General features: G+C 35.5%; 1 protein-coding gene across 1 annotated transcript in view; it reads left to right on the plus strand.

Annotated features, from left to right (window-relative positions):
• Window positions 1-6,575: 6,575 nt before the first annotated feature.
• LOC138339424 (uncharacterized) overlaps window positions 6,576-15,017 on the plus strand; it is a 47,741-nt gene continuing 39,299 nt past the window's right edge. Inside the window, exon 1 of the mRNA XM_069291021.1 lies at window positions 6,576-6,715. Coding sequence (XP_069147122.1) covers window positions 6,576-6,715 — 140 coding nt within the window. The remainder of the gene's footprint in view (window positions 6,716-15,017) is intronic.

The raw sequence follows: 15,017 nt of genomic DNA on the forward strand, positions 1-15,017 counted from the left end.
TTATTAAGAACATTTTGTTGTTGCGAGTCTTTCGAGCATACAAACTTTAAAGATGCTCCCAAAGGGTTCGAGCATGTGTTTCTCCAGAGATATGGTTCAACACATTATCGTCGACCCATTGCCTAATGAATCCACAAACCTGTCTATGCAACAAATTCCACTCTTCATCTGTCATATTGGTAAATACTGGTTTATAAAAATTCTTAACATAAAGCAGATCTTCCATTTTCCCCTTCCAAATGACATAATTAACACCATTCAAAGTAACCATCCTACTTGTGTTGGCTTCCATTGTTTCCCCAAAAAGTATAGTTATCCCAAATCAATGTAAATCTTTTCTGATGTGGAAGTTCAGACTGTGCTGCAACCACAGAGCATACTCAGATAAAACCTTAGATTTGATACCAGTTTGTTGGGAAAACGCGGAAAAACACAAAAATATATATGGTAAAAGTAATGGAAAAAAATTGGAAAAATAACGACACCAAGTATTTTACGTGGAAACCCTTCTGAATAAGGGATAAACCACGGACTAAGAGGAGCAATTGATATTACTATAGTAAGGAATTTTAAAGTGTGTAGTCACGAATACAATACTCAAAGTGACTACTACACACTCAAAAGGAACAACACTCTTTTGGTTTCCATCTTACTAAAATATCGCTCACACTCTATGTCACGACCCAAAACGAGCCGCGAGTGGCATCCACACTTATCCTACTATGTGAGAGAACCACAAATCTAAACCCCAACATTTCAACTATAATAAACAGAATATAATGCGGAAGACTCAAAATCTTATTAATATAACCAATAAACAAGCTCCTAATGTTTATCAACTAACATCACCAAAATCTGGAAGTCATCACACCAAGATCATCTATCCTCAAATTTCTAAGTCTAAGAATATTCAAGAGCTAAAATAAGTAAAAGAATGTCCATGTCCGAACTTCAAGACATCAAGACGTGAAGGAGAAAATCCAGCACGAGCTAGGATTAGTAGCTCACCCTGAATTCTGATCTGCTGGAGACTGGCTAGAGTTGCGGACGACTCGAAGTCGATGGTACGTTTGCTGCACTCCACAAATAACAAAGAGAAACATACAAGCAGGGGTCAGTACAAGGAACAAGTACTGAGTAGGTATCATCGGCCAACTCAGAATAGAAAAGGATATATATCAAATAATAGTATAAAATCAACTACAACAATTAACTGGTGACAACAACAAGTACGATAATCATTGACAACAATTCCATACACACCCATGAGGACTCAAGCCTTCACACCATATTCATTTGGGAAATAGGTTCTTTGAATTAATTACATTTACATAATTCCAAATTCAATCCCTCTATTCCTCTTGTGTCGGAACGTGACACTTCGATACCCTAATACTACGTGTTGATTCGTGACACCCGATCCCCTAATACTACGTGTCGGATCGTGACACCCGATCCACTATTACTACGTGTCAAAACGTGACACCTGATCCCCTATTGCTACATGTCAGAACCTGACACTCGATCCCCTATTACTACGTGTCGCAACGTGACACCTGATCAACTAATCTCATTGCTTTAGTTCATCAAGCCTCTTTTATGTCAATGCATCATCTTAATAGAGAGGGATAAGATTTAGGATTACACAATCACAACATACAACCACAAAATCAAGCACATAGAAGACTTTACAATACTACCCAATACATATCAATCACTATTTAGAGTTTACTATGAAATAGCATAAACCATAACCTACCTCCACCGAAGAATCGAAGTCAAGCAACTACTTCTCCTATGCCTTTTCTTTACTTGTTGCCTTCGAACCCTTCCAATCTATCAAAATATATATATATATATATATATATATATATATATATATATATATATATATAAGGTGTAAGTTCACAAGGTCATAAAAATTCCGATTATTCTTTGTCCAGCCTATACCCATCAATTCACCTAATTCTATAATCAATCTGTTAAAGTTTAAGCCTAATGGTAAGTCTTAATTTCTCCAATTACCACAAATTTAATGAAATTTAAACTGTATAATACACCAAATATTTAATTACCTATCTCAATATATTCATACGTAATCTATAATCTTAGATCAAAACATTAATACCAGAAACTTGAAGCACTGTAATGAAACCAGCGCAGGGCAACACCAAACGGTGCAGTGTGCACTCATACGTGCACTTTTCAACCAAAACTCCTCAACATGCATGTTGCAACCATTTGTATATAATAATATTAATAATAACAATATGACCTTACCTTAATTCTCCTTCAATTATCAATATTAGTGCATTAAGAAGTCTTAAAACAATGCCAAGAACATGACTCACATGAATAAATAAATACGTTTTAATTCATTTTAATACGTTAACACTAATAAAAACTACCAATTGGTATTCTATAATAACTGTAACCTCTAGTTTATAAAGTAACTGAAGGAATATTGATTGTATTGAAGTGTTAACTTAATAAGGGAATACATGGGAGATATATATACGAGATATAGGAAGGAGTAGTAATCCTAATAGGACTAGGATTAAGGAGTACTAATCCTAGTAGGACTAGGATTAGTACACAGCAAATACTAATATTATTTAATACTATCTGTTATTATCCCCCCTCAAGCAGAGCTGAGCGGAAGCGAACGGAAGCTTGGAACGGAGGTAATCGTGCTGTCGGCTCGGGAGAGGCTTGGTGAGAATATCAGCCAGTTGTTCTTCAGTGGGTACATACTGCACAGTCATGGTGCCGTCCTGAACTTCAGCGCAAACAAAGAGACAATCGGTATCAACATGCTTCATTCTGGTGTGTAGGACGGAATTCTTGGCCACACAGATGGTTGATTTGTTGTCACAATAGAGAGCAGGAACAGTGTGAGTGGCGCGGAGTTCTCGAAGAATATATGTGACCCACATAGTCTCAGCAGCGAGAAGAGCAAGGGCGCGGCATTCAGTTTCAGTCGAGGACCGAGAGACCTTGGGTTGTTTTTTTGTACACCAGGAGATCAGATTCGGTCCTAAAAAAACGAGAAACCCCGATGTAGATTTTCTGTCATTTTTATCATTCGCCCAATCTGAATTTGAGAACCCTGGAAGATCCAAGTCCCCGGGTCGAATGAGTAAACCACGACCAAGAGTGCCAAAAATGTACCTGAGAATGCATTTTAGACAATGGTAATCATGTTCACTTGGTTGATGCATGCGCTGAGCAACTCGGTTGACAGCAAACTGGATGTCAGGACGGGTAATGTCCAGATACTGTAGAGCCCCAATGAGGCTGCGGAAGTGGGTGATATCGGCAAAGGGGGTGTCGGCTCCATTCGTAGATGTAGAGACTGCCATCGTTGTTGGTTGACTGGTGCATTTTTCCAATCCATCTTTCTGCAACAGATCTGAAGCATATTTTTACTGATGAAGAAACAAGCCGCTGCCTGTCGGAGAAACCTCCATTCCCAGAAAATAATGTAACGGTCCAAGGTCCTTCATTTTGAAGGTAGTATGCATAGCTCGAGTGACGTCCTGAATGAGGGCTGCAGTAGAGCCTATAATAATGATATAATCTACATAGACAAGAAGAATGACTGTACCGTGTGCTGAATGTCAAGTAAACAGACTCGTGTCGTGTACGCAACACGCGAAGTCGAGTCCCTAGAGGAACATTTTCAGACGTGTGTACCAAGCACGGGGGACTTGCTTGAGCCCATACAAAGACTTATGGAGTTTGCAAACATGTTGAGGGAAGCTAGGATCAACATAGCCCGGTGGTTGCGTCATGTAGATAGTTTCATCAAGCATGCCATGAAGAAAAGCATTGGAAACATCCAACTGATTGATGAGCCAATTGTTGCGCACGGCGAGTGACAGTACCACGCGAATGCTTTCCTGCCGAATAACGGGACTGAATGTCTCGGAGTAATCACGCCCATACTCCTGATTGTAGCCTTTAACAACCACACGAGCCTTGTACCAGGAAATACTGCCATCTGCATTGTGTTTAATTTTGTACACCCATTTACAGCCCACTGGGTGCCGCCCATGGGACTTAGGTACAAGAACCCAAGTTTTCTGATCAGTCAAAGCCTTAAACCGTCATCCATAGCATGACGCCAATAAGCATTTTTCGAGGCAACAGAGTAGGTTGTTGGTTCACTATCTGGAAGGGGTGTATTTGGTAGTATGGTAGCCTGAAAGGTTTTGGGTTTAAAGATACCGGCTTTGCCATGGGTTAACATGGGATGAGTATTGGGGGTGGCACGAGCAGTGGTGATTCAGGAGTGGACGGGAAGGACCCAAAACGGATCGGGCTAGAGATGTTGTGGGTATGGGGTGGTTCGGGTTGGTTGTGAGTATGGGTTGTGGTTGCGGGTGTATTGTGGGTTACGGTCGAAGGGGTGATGAGGGGTGGTTGGGTAGTGGGTAGAGGTGTGGGGGAAGGTTGTAAGGGACCCTGTGAGTATGTTGGAAAAAGGGGAAGGACGCCAATGAATGATGTATTTGTGGAGGAGGAAATAGACTCGTAGGGAAACTCATTTTCGACGAATTTGACATGACGAGATATGTAGACTTTATGAGTTTGTGGGTCAATACAGCGATAACCCTTGGAGGTAGGATGGTAGCCCTAAAAAAATACAAGGACGGGATCGGGGTCGTAATTTGTGAGTAATATGAGGGCGTAGCCAAGGTTAGGCAAGACACGCAACGACGCGGAGGTTGGTATAATAGGCAAGTTCTTAGTAAAGGAGTTGATAGGGTGATTTGTTGGAGAGGGTGTGACTGGGCATTCTGTTAATGAGGTAGTTTGCGGTGGCTAGAGCTTCTACCCAAAAGGAGACAGGGAGATGAGATTGATGTAGAAGAGTAACCACTGTTTCAATGAGATGGCGATGCTTACGCTCAGCCACCCCATTCTGTTAGGGAGTGTATGGACAGAAGGTTTGATGTATAATTCCCAGGGTTTGGAGAAACTGGCTAAAGATGTTATTTACATATTCCTTTCCATTGTCACTTCGAAAAATTTTAACATGAGAATTGAATTGTGTTTTGACCATTTTTTCAAAAGTGACAAAGGTGGTGTATGCCTGTGATTTGTGTTTTAGTGGGTACAACCAAGTGTATTTTGTAAAATCATCCACAAAACAAATATAATAGCGAAAACCATCAAATGAAGGAACAGTAGTAGGACCCCATAGGTCAGAATGAATAAGTTGAAAAGGCGCAGTTGTACTCTTCTCAGATAAAGTAAAAGGTAATTTATGAGATTTAACAATTGAACAGGAGTCACAATTGTTTACATGAATGGAAGAAAAACCTAATTGAGACATTAAAGAATTTATTATTTGAGTAGACGGGTGACCCAGACGACTGTGCCCCAACAGACTGTGGCCATCAGCCGAAAGAGCCACCGGAGCCACAGGAACGCTTTCTGAAACTTGGTGGGCAAACGAACTTGCGCCAGGATGAACGTACAGACCATGCTAACAGGGGCCCTGAAAAATCACCCTCTTGGTAGTATTGTCTAGGATCTGAAAATCATTAGAGGTGAACAAGAGTGAGCAATTATTGTCTTTTGTGAATTGGTGAACTGAAAGGAGATTGGTTTTAATAGAAGGGACTTAGGTAAAGTTACCTAGGTGAAAGATAGTGGTGGGGGTTTTAATGGTACCCGTGCCAGTGTGAGAAATATTAAGGGACTCACCATTGCCAACAGTAATACCATTGGAGCCATGATATGGATTTGGAGCGTTAAGCTTGGATAGATCAAAAGTAACGTGCATGTTGGCCCCAGTATCCAACAGCCATTCAGAGGAGGGGCCGGCTTGAGATGCATAATTGGCACGTTTATAACTATTTCAGCTTTCCTCATACCGAAACCAGCAACGAACAGCGGTGTGTCTTGTTTTCTGACAGATTTGAAAAGTTAGACGATCCCGCTCGTAAGTACCCTGCCCACCGCTGGAAGATGACTGTCCGCCGCTGCCGAAGGAGTGCAGGCTATTGTTGCTGTCGTGCTGCTGACTGTCGTACGACAGACGACTTCCCTGCCGACCGCCGCGCTCGCGGCCTCCGCTGTTTCTGCCGTAGCCGCCGCGACTCCCCTACCGGCCGCCACCACGCCCCCCGCGATAGTTCTGGCTTGCGGTGAGGGCGGTGGCCGGCTCCATAACAGCGGCTTCTCGGAGAAGAAGTTTTCTCTCCAGATCCACGTTGATTTCTTCACTTTTTAGCCACGAGGAGAGAGTAGCCAGGTCAACGGGCGTTGGACTGATGCGAACCGCCTGCTTAATGGAGGAGTAAGCTGATGGGAGCCCCCGAATGACGCACATGATGAGATCTTTTTCGGGAATGATTTTGTTCATGGTGTCGAGGGCTGTGATGATGGTAGAGACCTCGTCTAAATACTCCACCATAGTTTTCGTGCCTTTGGTAATTGTGTGGAGACGATCACGCAATTGAAAAATATGAGAGTGGGAAATTGATGCATAGCGTGTTGTGAGGGCCGTCCACAGGGCTGAAGCAGTACTGTAGGATCGGACGTGTTTCTGAACCGTGGGAGAGATGACCGCAATAAAACCTAATCGGATCTGGACATCCACGACTTTCCAGGAGGCATGGGCCGGATCGGTTTTTTCTAATTTGTCCGTGGTGGTGATGACTGCCGGCGGCGGTTCTGTGCTTCCATCGACGTATTTGAGAAGGTAATTGGCCTCAAGGGCTGTAAGAACGGTGATTTTCCATAGAGGATAATTTATGTGATAATTTTTTGAGAATCAGGGCATGAAGATGCCTGAGAAGGAGTTTAACGCCAGAAGGAAGTGAATCGAGAGGATCCACCACGGTTGTCATGGCTGCCGCTGCCCAAGAGAAGAGAGGGAACGATCGGTGCCCTAAAGAGAGAGAAAAAAAACCTAGAGAAAAGAAGATATAGGTTTTCTGGCTCTTGATACCATGAAGGAATATTGATTGTATTGAAGTATTAACCTAATAAGGGAATACATGGAAGATATATATAGGAGATATAGGAAGGAGTACTAATCCTAATAGGACTAGGATTAAAGAGTACTAATCCTAATAGGACTAGGATTAAAGAGTACTAATCCTAATAGGACTAGGATTAGTACACAGTAAATACTAATATTATTTAATACTATTTATTTAATACTATCTGTTATTAGTAACAAATTCCTAAACAAACATATCATATTCCATAACTTTCAAATTCTTGGCCAATACTATATCGTAATTATCTTCTACAATTTATTAACAATATAACCTCAGATTATTAATCCACAAGCTGCCCATAAATTGTAACTTCAATTTTTATTAATTAGTTTAACATTATAATAAAACTTTAGTTCCTCAATTCAATGATTTCCAACCAACATATATAATAACAATAATTCTCACCATAATAATAAAGGAATTAATGGAAACCGACTATAAGTATTTATAACATAAATTTGGAATTGGCTTGGATTTACCTGTGATCTTGGTAACAAGCTGGTCGGTGGCGCTACGAACAAGAAGAAGAGGGCATGCTGCCTCTCTTTAATATTAAATAATAATAACAACCCTTATTCTTTAACTAATTAATTAATTTTCATTATTAATTATATAAATGGGTATAAATTATATGGGGATAAATTATGGGTTACTAAATATTAAATCCTATTAATTTTAATGTTATATTCTTTAACCACCAACTAAATAAGTTATTAAAAATACCCCATTATTTTTATAATTGTAGTTATGAATAGTCCAAAACACCCATTTAAATCTATCGGAAAAGTATTTTATCAAATAAAAGCTCTAGTACTCAAAATGACTAAAAGAGTCGTTACACTCTATTTTTCTTCAGAGACTATTTTCTTGTATAGTGTATGGAATACCTCACTTTGCTCTCAAAATGGTTTTTCTGTCTAACATGGTGTGTTCTACAAATGAGCAAGAATGCTCTATTTATAGAAGGATAAAACCATACCTATGTCACTAATGACATATGTAAACTTAGCAAAGTCAGAAATGGTTGCAAATCTTACCAATTTGCCAACTACCAAATCTTTTCTTTTCAACTCCAATTACTATTCCTTTTTAACAATTGTTTGTACCAATTGAATAGCTAAAGTTGACTAAAACAATGGGATGGATTCAACACTATGCTACCAGCAGTAGACATATCGATTATGAGAAGGGGACCAACACTTAATCTAAAACAGGAAACTACTCTATCAAGAACCAGGCTTACAACTCTTGAGGCCATACTCTCGTTGCTACAAACAATTAATAAGCAGCGACTTTTTCCTCCACAAAATCAACTAATTATAAGTGGCAACTTTCCGTCACTGCAAAAAGTGATTTTTAAAAACATAAAAACTGAAAATGTTACATTTTAGAAGTCTTATGGGTTCTGCAGCTTTGACGCTACCAGCAGACAGCAGTAGACATATAAGTTATGCGAAGGGGACCTATACTTACGGTAGAACAACAAACTACTCTATCAAGAACCAAGCATACAACTGCTGCAGCTCCTACGTTACCAGCAGACAACAATAGATATATCGATTATTAGAATGGGACCTACACATACTCTACAACACAAAACTATTCTAACCAGAACCATGCTTACAACTCTTGAGGTCAAACAAGCTGAAAATGTTACATTTTAGAAGAGTCTTATGGGTTATGCAGATCCTATGCTATCTGCAGAAGACATGTCGATTATGAGAAGGGGACCTATACTACTCTAGAACAGCGAAATACTCTATATAATGAAGTCACCCAAAACGATATTATAGATTGTCTCGGTTGCACTGATAAAGAAGGGCCAGTGATCCACAATGATGTTTTCTTAGCTGTAAAAGAATTCATCCATCCACACTGGAAAATTTATATTGAGACGTAAACTGCACTAATATGACATTAACCTCCTTCATTGTAAATCTTCATATTTTAAAACCATGTGTTTAATATTTGGAATAAACATGATGAATGACGATTAATTAAATTCTCAACAAAAATTAAGAAAGATAATTGTTGTATTTCGATATCTTCTGGAATTATCATATCTCTGGTCAAACCAATTTTTATAACTTGTATAATTGGTTTTATCTCATCAGATAATATCTCTGCTGGTGCTGAATAAAACTTTATATAAAACAATGTTCCTTTAGTAATTCTTTTATAGTTCATAAAGGCTTTGTATAGCTCTGGTATGGTAGATATTTCATCTCCTGTTTGGGTATAAACTGTATTAAGTAATCCATAACTATAACATGTTTTTACTAGATTTGCATTGGTGCCTGGTTGTGCTATTAACTTATTATATCCTTGTAGCTTTTGGGTTATAAAATCAGTATTAGGGTCTTTGGTAGTTGGAGATCTAGGTGTTGAGTTTAAATAATTTTGGATTTTATAAAGGTTTTCAATATATGAGCGGGTTATGTGGTTGTAGGCTTTTTTATCTTGGTTTAAACTTTCTGAGTAAGTATGTATTTGTGGTGGTATAAATAATGAGTCTTTTTGGTTCTTTGGAATAAATGGTTTATCGAAGATTTTGTTCATATTTAAATTTGTATATCTTATTCCACTAGCTCCTTTTGTTGTAGATGTGCTTGCTGTAGCTGCATTTAAACAAACATTGTCATGGGTTTTATGGAGTTTCCCAACGTCTCCTTCTAGTTCTGGCTTTTTACCGTCTGCCGAACGACGTAGCTCCGCATTTTTAGAGTCATGCTGCTGACTTGTAGATTCTTCCTTTTCTTCTAGCTTTTGAATTCTCAATCCCATACTGTCCACTTTTGTACAAAGTGTAGTTAGGGTTTTGAGTATGTTTTCCATAACATTATCTTGTCCTGGCTGTGTAACTCTGTCTTGATAAATAGTCTGCAATCATATTTTTGTCAGTTTTTATTACCTCAATTGTAAATGTAAAATTTAGTATGTTTAATACTAGTCTCCTTATTTCTTTTGTTGTAACTGAATCATCTAATTTTTTCGTTATCCACCATTTTACTTGTGTGTTATCTGTTCTTACAATAAATTTATTGTAAACAATATATGGTTCAAATGCTAATAAACATTTATATAATGCGAATAATTCTTTTCTATTTATTTCCCATTTTATTTGTGCTTCTGTATAAGATCCTGAATAATATCTACAATGGTGTTCTATTTTTTCTTTTTCATATTTGTATTTTAAAACTCCTCCATAACTATGATCACTTGAATCTGTTTCGACAATATAAGTAAATGTTTTATTTTCATCAGGAAAATATAGTTTTGGTAGTTTTTTACATAAATTCTTAATATTTCTTATATGTTTTTTGTCTTTATCATCAAAATGATATTCTACATCTTTTTTAAGTTTTTTATGTAATGGTTTTAGATGTTCTGCTAATTTTGGTATATATTCTCTTACCTGATTTACTAATCCTAGAAAGTATTGTAATTTCTTTTTTGTATCTATATTTTCATCAATAGTAATTATTTTTTGTACTATATGTGTTTGCATTTTTATTCCATTTTTATCTATTTGTATTCCTAGAAATTCTATTTGTGATTTCATAATTTCTGCTTTTCTTTTACTCAAACTTATACCTGTATTTTTTACTATATGTATAAATTTTTCCAATAATCTTATATGTTCATCTTGTGTTCTAGAATATAACAATATGTCATCTATATAAACAATACAGTTTTCTAGCTGGTTAAAACAGTTATCCATAAAATGTTGGAATCTACCTGGTGCATTTTTATATCCAAAAGGTAAAACATTCCATTCATAGAAACCTTGCGGTACTGTGAATGCTGTTAATTGTTTAGATTCTTCTTCTAGTTTTAGGTGGTAAAATCCTGATTTGCAGTCAAATTTACTGAAATAATTATATCCTTGTATTTGTCTTATTTTTAGTATTTTGTTTGGTATTGGATAATTGTATGTTTTGGTTTTAGCATTTAGATTACGATAATCTATGACCATTCTACTTTTACCTCTTTTTTGTTCACTGTGTTTTATTACTATAAATGCTGGACTTGTATGTTTACTATTGCTTTTTTGTATGTAATTATTTTCTAACAATTCATTTATATGTATTTTAAATTCTTCTAGATCATCAAAGTTATATTTTAATGGCTTCTGTGTTATTATACTATTTTCATCTATTGATTCAATTTTTACTTTTGTCTTATGTTTTTCCCATCCTTGTAATGGATCTTCACTATATAATTGTTCTATTTGTTCATTAATTAATTTGACTTTGTCTATAGCAAATATAATAATTTCTAATTGCATTATTTGTTTATTATTTATATTTTCCATTTCTTGGTTTATCTTTTCACTTCCTTTTATCCATTCCATAGTTTTTCGTTGTTTATTATTTACTCTTTTTGCTCCTATCTTATTTCCACACGGTGTAGTAAGCCACTAATGTGTTTTTGTTATTATGTGTGGATAATACTTATCTAGAAATGGCATTCCTAATAACATATCTTTTGTAGTAAATTCAAAATTATACATTTCTTCTATTGTTAGTATTTTATCCCATATTTGTATTTTTATATTTTTTTTCTTTGTATTTAATCATACTTCCTTCATTGTTAAATCCCGTTACTACCATAGGTGTTTTTAATTTTTCCCATTTATCTTCTGGTAAGCAATTATATTTACATATATTCGCTTCTGCTCCTGTATCTATCATAGGTGTATAATATCTGTTGTAATATCCTTCTACTATAATTTTTGCAAGTATAAATATTTTCATTAATCATTTTGTCCTTTTTATAATTATTTTCTTATTTTGACAAGTTATTGTTAATTGTTCATTTTCTATGTTGTATGGTTTAACTTTTTCTAACCATTTTATTCCTAATGTAATATTATGATGTCCTTGGTATATTTTGAATTGTATTATTAAGAGTATTCCTCCTGATACCAATGGAGGGGATGGAAGCGTAAAGAGAGAGTATTCAGAAAGATGAGAGATGTAAGGATGAAGGTGTGTTTTATTTATGAGGAAAGCTCCTCTATTTATATACAAAATTTACAAACTTTTGGCCAAAAGTGGCCGACACATACTTTACACTTGGCCTCTCTATATTCGGCCGACACAAGAAAACAAAATACTTACTATTACTACTTTACATAATTGGCCGACAAACTTTTTACATGATTGGCCGACAAACTATTTACTTTACGACTTTTATACAATTTGACTTTTTATAGCCGACGCAACACGACAAAAATAAAATTATTTCTTTCTACATATGGCTGATATTCAGCCGACACAAAATTTTAACAAAATACAAATACTTTTTTTTTTTTTTTTTTTTAAGGAATTTTTTGTTACTTACATATGTACTCTTAGACTTCAGATCCACAAACTCATCATTTCTTTTGGTATGTGTCTCCTTCAAAAGTTCGTATGGATGAAGAGGCAGTAAAAGAACAGTCTCCTAAAATTGAAATCAGATCCTTCAAAGTTATTACTTGAGGAAGAACTTCGAAAAAATTGTAACTTGACAAAATTAAAATTATTGTACCAGTTGTCTTGAATGTTGTTGGTGAGTCCGTAAGCCTTCAGTATGGCGCGAGGGATCAGATCTTTCACCACATTTATCACTTAGTCGTTTTTTTGAATATTATTCAGATTTAGTCTTAATATCCGCAGTATCATAGTAAGGCTTTCAGCTCTCCCAAGTAGATTTTGGGATTTTTTTTTCGTTCCTTCTAAGAGGGTCTTGCTTCACATAACATGCCCTTGTATTGTATTGAACATTTTTTCATAAAATTATCCTTCATGGAAACTTCAGTTGTCATATTCCAATGGAATCGCTTCTTTTAAAAGGGGAAAGAAAAATATCACATGAATTGATATAATAGAAATTTTCAATGGGAAGTACATTAATAAAGACATAGTAATATAGAATTTATGGGTATAATTAGTACATGAATATTATCTTTGAAGGAGACACAATTACATATCAAATGATGTACCAAAATAGGTATGATGGGTGTTGAAAAAAGTCTGGAAAGAGAGACGGTATATTGAAGAAGCTCGAATGAACATAGATAAACTTGGAAGTAAGGCCAAATGCTCTGTTAGAAAATTATATGTGAGCTTGAAGGAAATTATCAAAAAGACTCATGGAGAAGGTTAACTGCAGTATCAGTTGTCCACCAAATGGACATTTATTATGTTCTAGGGTCTTGGCCATGATGGGACAATTATACACCTATAATGGAGCTCTTCTTATGCCCTTACACTATAACAAGTTAGTCCATAAAGATTTTTGTGATGGCCCAAGATACATTGTTACTTGGCTCCAAACTAGTATAAATATAACAAGTAATTATTTCAATACTCAATTTTATTTATGTACATCAAGCAGTGGCTAGAGTGTATTATCAGTGCCTTTAGCAACGTATAAGAGCTTGAAGAGGTAGAGGAAGTAAGTAAGAATAATATGAAATTTATGAAAGTATTATCAAAAAGACATAATTAGACATAAATTACAAAATCCTACTATTATGGTATTTTGGAAAGATTATGTGAGCATCTCATACTAAGCTCGGGTTGATTAAGTAGATTCATATCAAAGCTTAATCTGGAAAAGGTAAAAAAACTTTCAAGTATGAATTCTAATGATATAGAACAAAATATAAGAAAAACATGAGGAAATGAAGACTGTTGAGGGGACTTTGAAAGAAAAGTGACAATAAGGTTTAAAAAAAAAATTGGCAGTGACATAAGTCTTTAAGTATACTGTGTAGGTGACAATTATGTGATTAATGATTAAGGATTGTAGAGTTTCCCTCAGGTTTATAAGTTGACAGTTTGATTCATTGAATTAAATGAAGGGTAAAAGGGTAAATTGACTAGCACCTAATTTAACAAATTTTGATGGGAATTAAAATTGGGGGAAGCAACCAGCAAGCTGTACCAAAAGGGGAAATAAAATATTTTCCTCCACCCTCTCGTCATAATTTTTTTCTTCCTCTTATTCTTCTTCGTCGTTCTTGCTTGCTTGATTTTATTTCTTCTCATTCTCTTTATCTTTTTCTTTTCTTTTCATACATTATTGGTCTTGGCTGTTTCCTTGACTTTTCTTTTTTTCTTTTTCTTGAATCAGATTTAATTAATTTAATCAATGGATTAGATTTTGTTTGCTCTCAATTGAAATTACTTCATAAATGATTAGGGTCATACACAATTTTTTTGATATGTAAAATTAATAGTTCTTTGAAATCATTCATCATCATTTCGGCAGCTGCAATATTTTCAATAATTTGCATTCGCGTTTCCAACAGATTGCTTTATGTTGCCACAATTTACTATTGTAATAAATTATAGCCATATGTAGCAACAGAAAAGTTATTTCAATAGCAACTGAATTGACAATTATTGCAACATATAACTTACAAAAGCTGCAACATATAAGCTAGACATGTAGCAACATATGCGTTACATGTCACAATTGATATGATAGTTATATAATACCCTTGTAAATCATTGTTACAAGTGTTCTATCATATTTTTATTGCTTAATTATGTTTTAAAGTACTAAATATTTGTCCAATTTGATATTTTTTTCATTCCTAAATCGCTCAATTTATCAATTAAGTCATCCTTGAAGTGACATTTGTGGCAACATATGCACGTTCTGTTGGAAAAATTGCAACAGAAATGTCATATGTGGCAACATATGTATATCATGAAATGATCTTTTGGGGGTTAATTTATTCAACATGTAACACTAATATATAGTCCTACAACATGTCTAAGTACAAAATTATGGTCCAATACAACAACCTTCATTAATTCTATCAATTATTTTTACAAAGACTATCATTTACCCCTAGTTCATTATTTAATGACCAAGTAACTACTACATATGATAGTTATATAACACCCTTATAAGTCGTTGTTTCAAGTGTTATAACATATTTTTATTGCATAATTATGGTTCAAATTACTAATATTTGTTCTAACTCGACAGTTTTCC

This window comes from Solanum lycopersicum, chromosome 11 (genome assembly GCF_036512215.1).
Source record: "Solanum lycopersicum chromosome 11, SLM_r2.1".
Lineage (NCBI taxonomy): Eukaryota > Viridiplantae > Streptophyta > Magnoliopsida > Solanales > Solanaceae > Solanum > Solanum lycopersicum.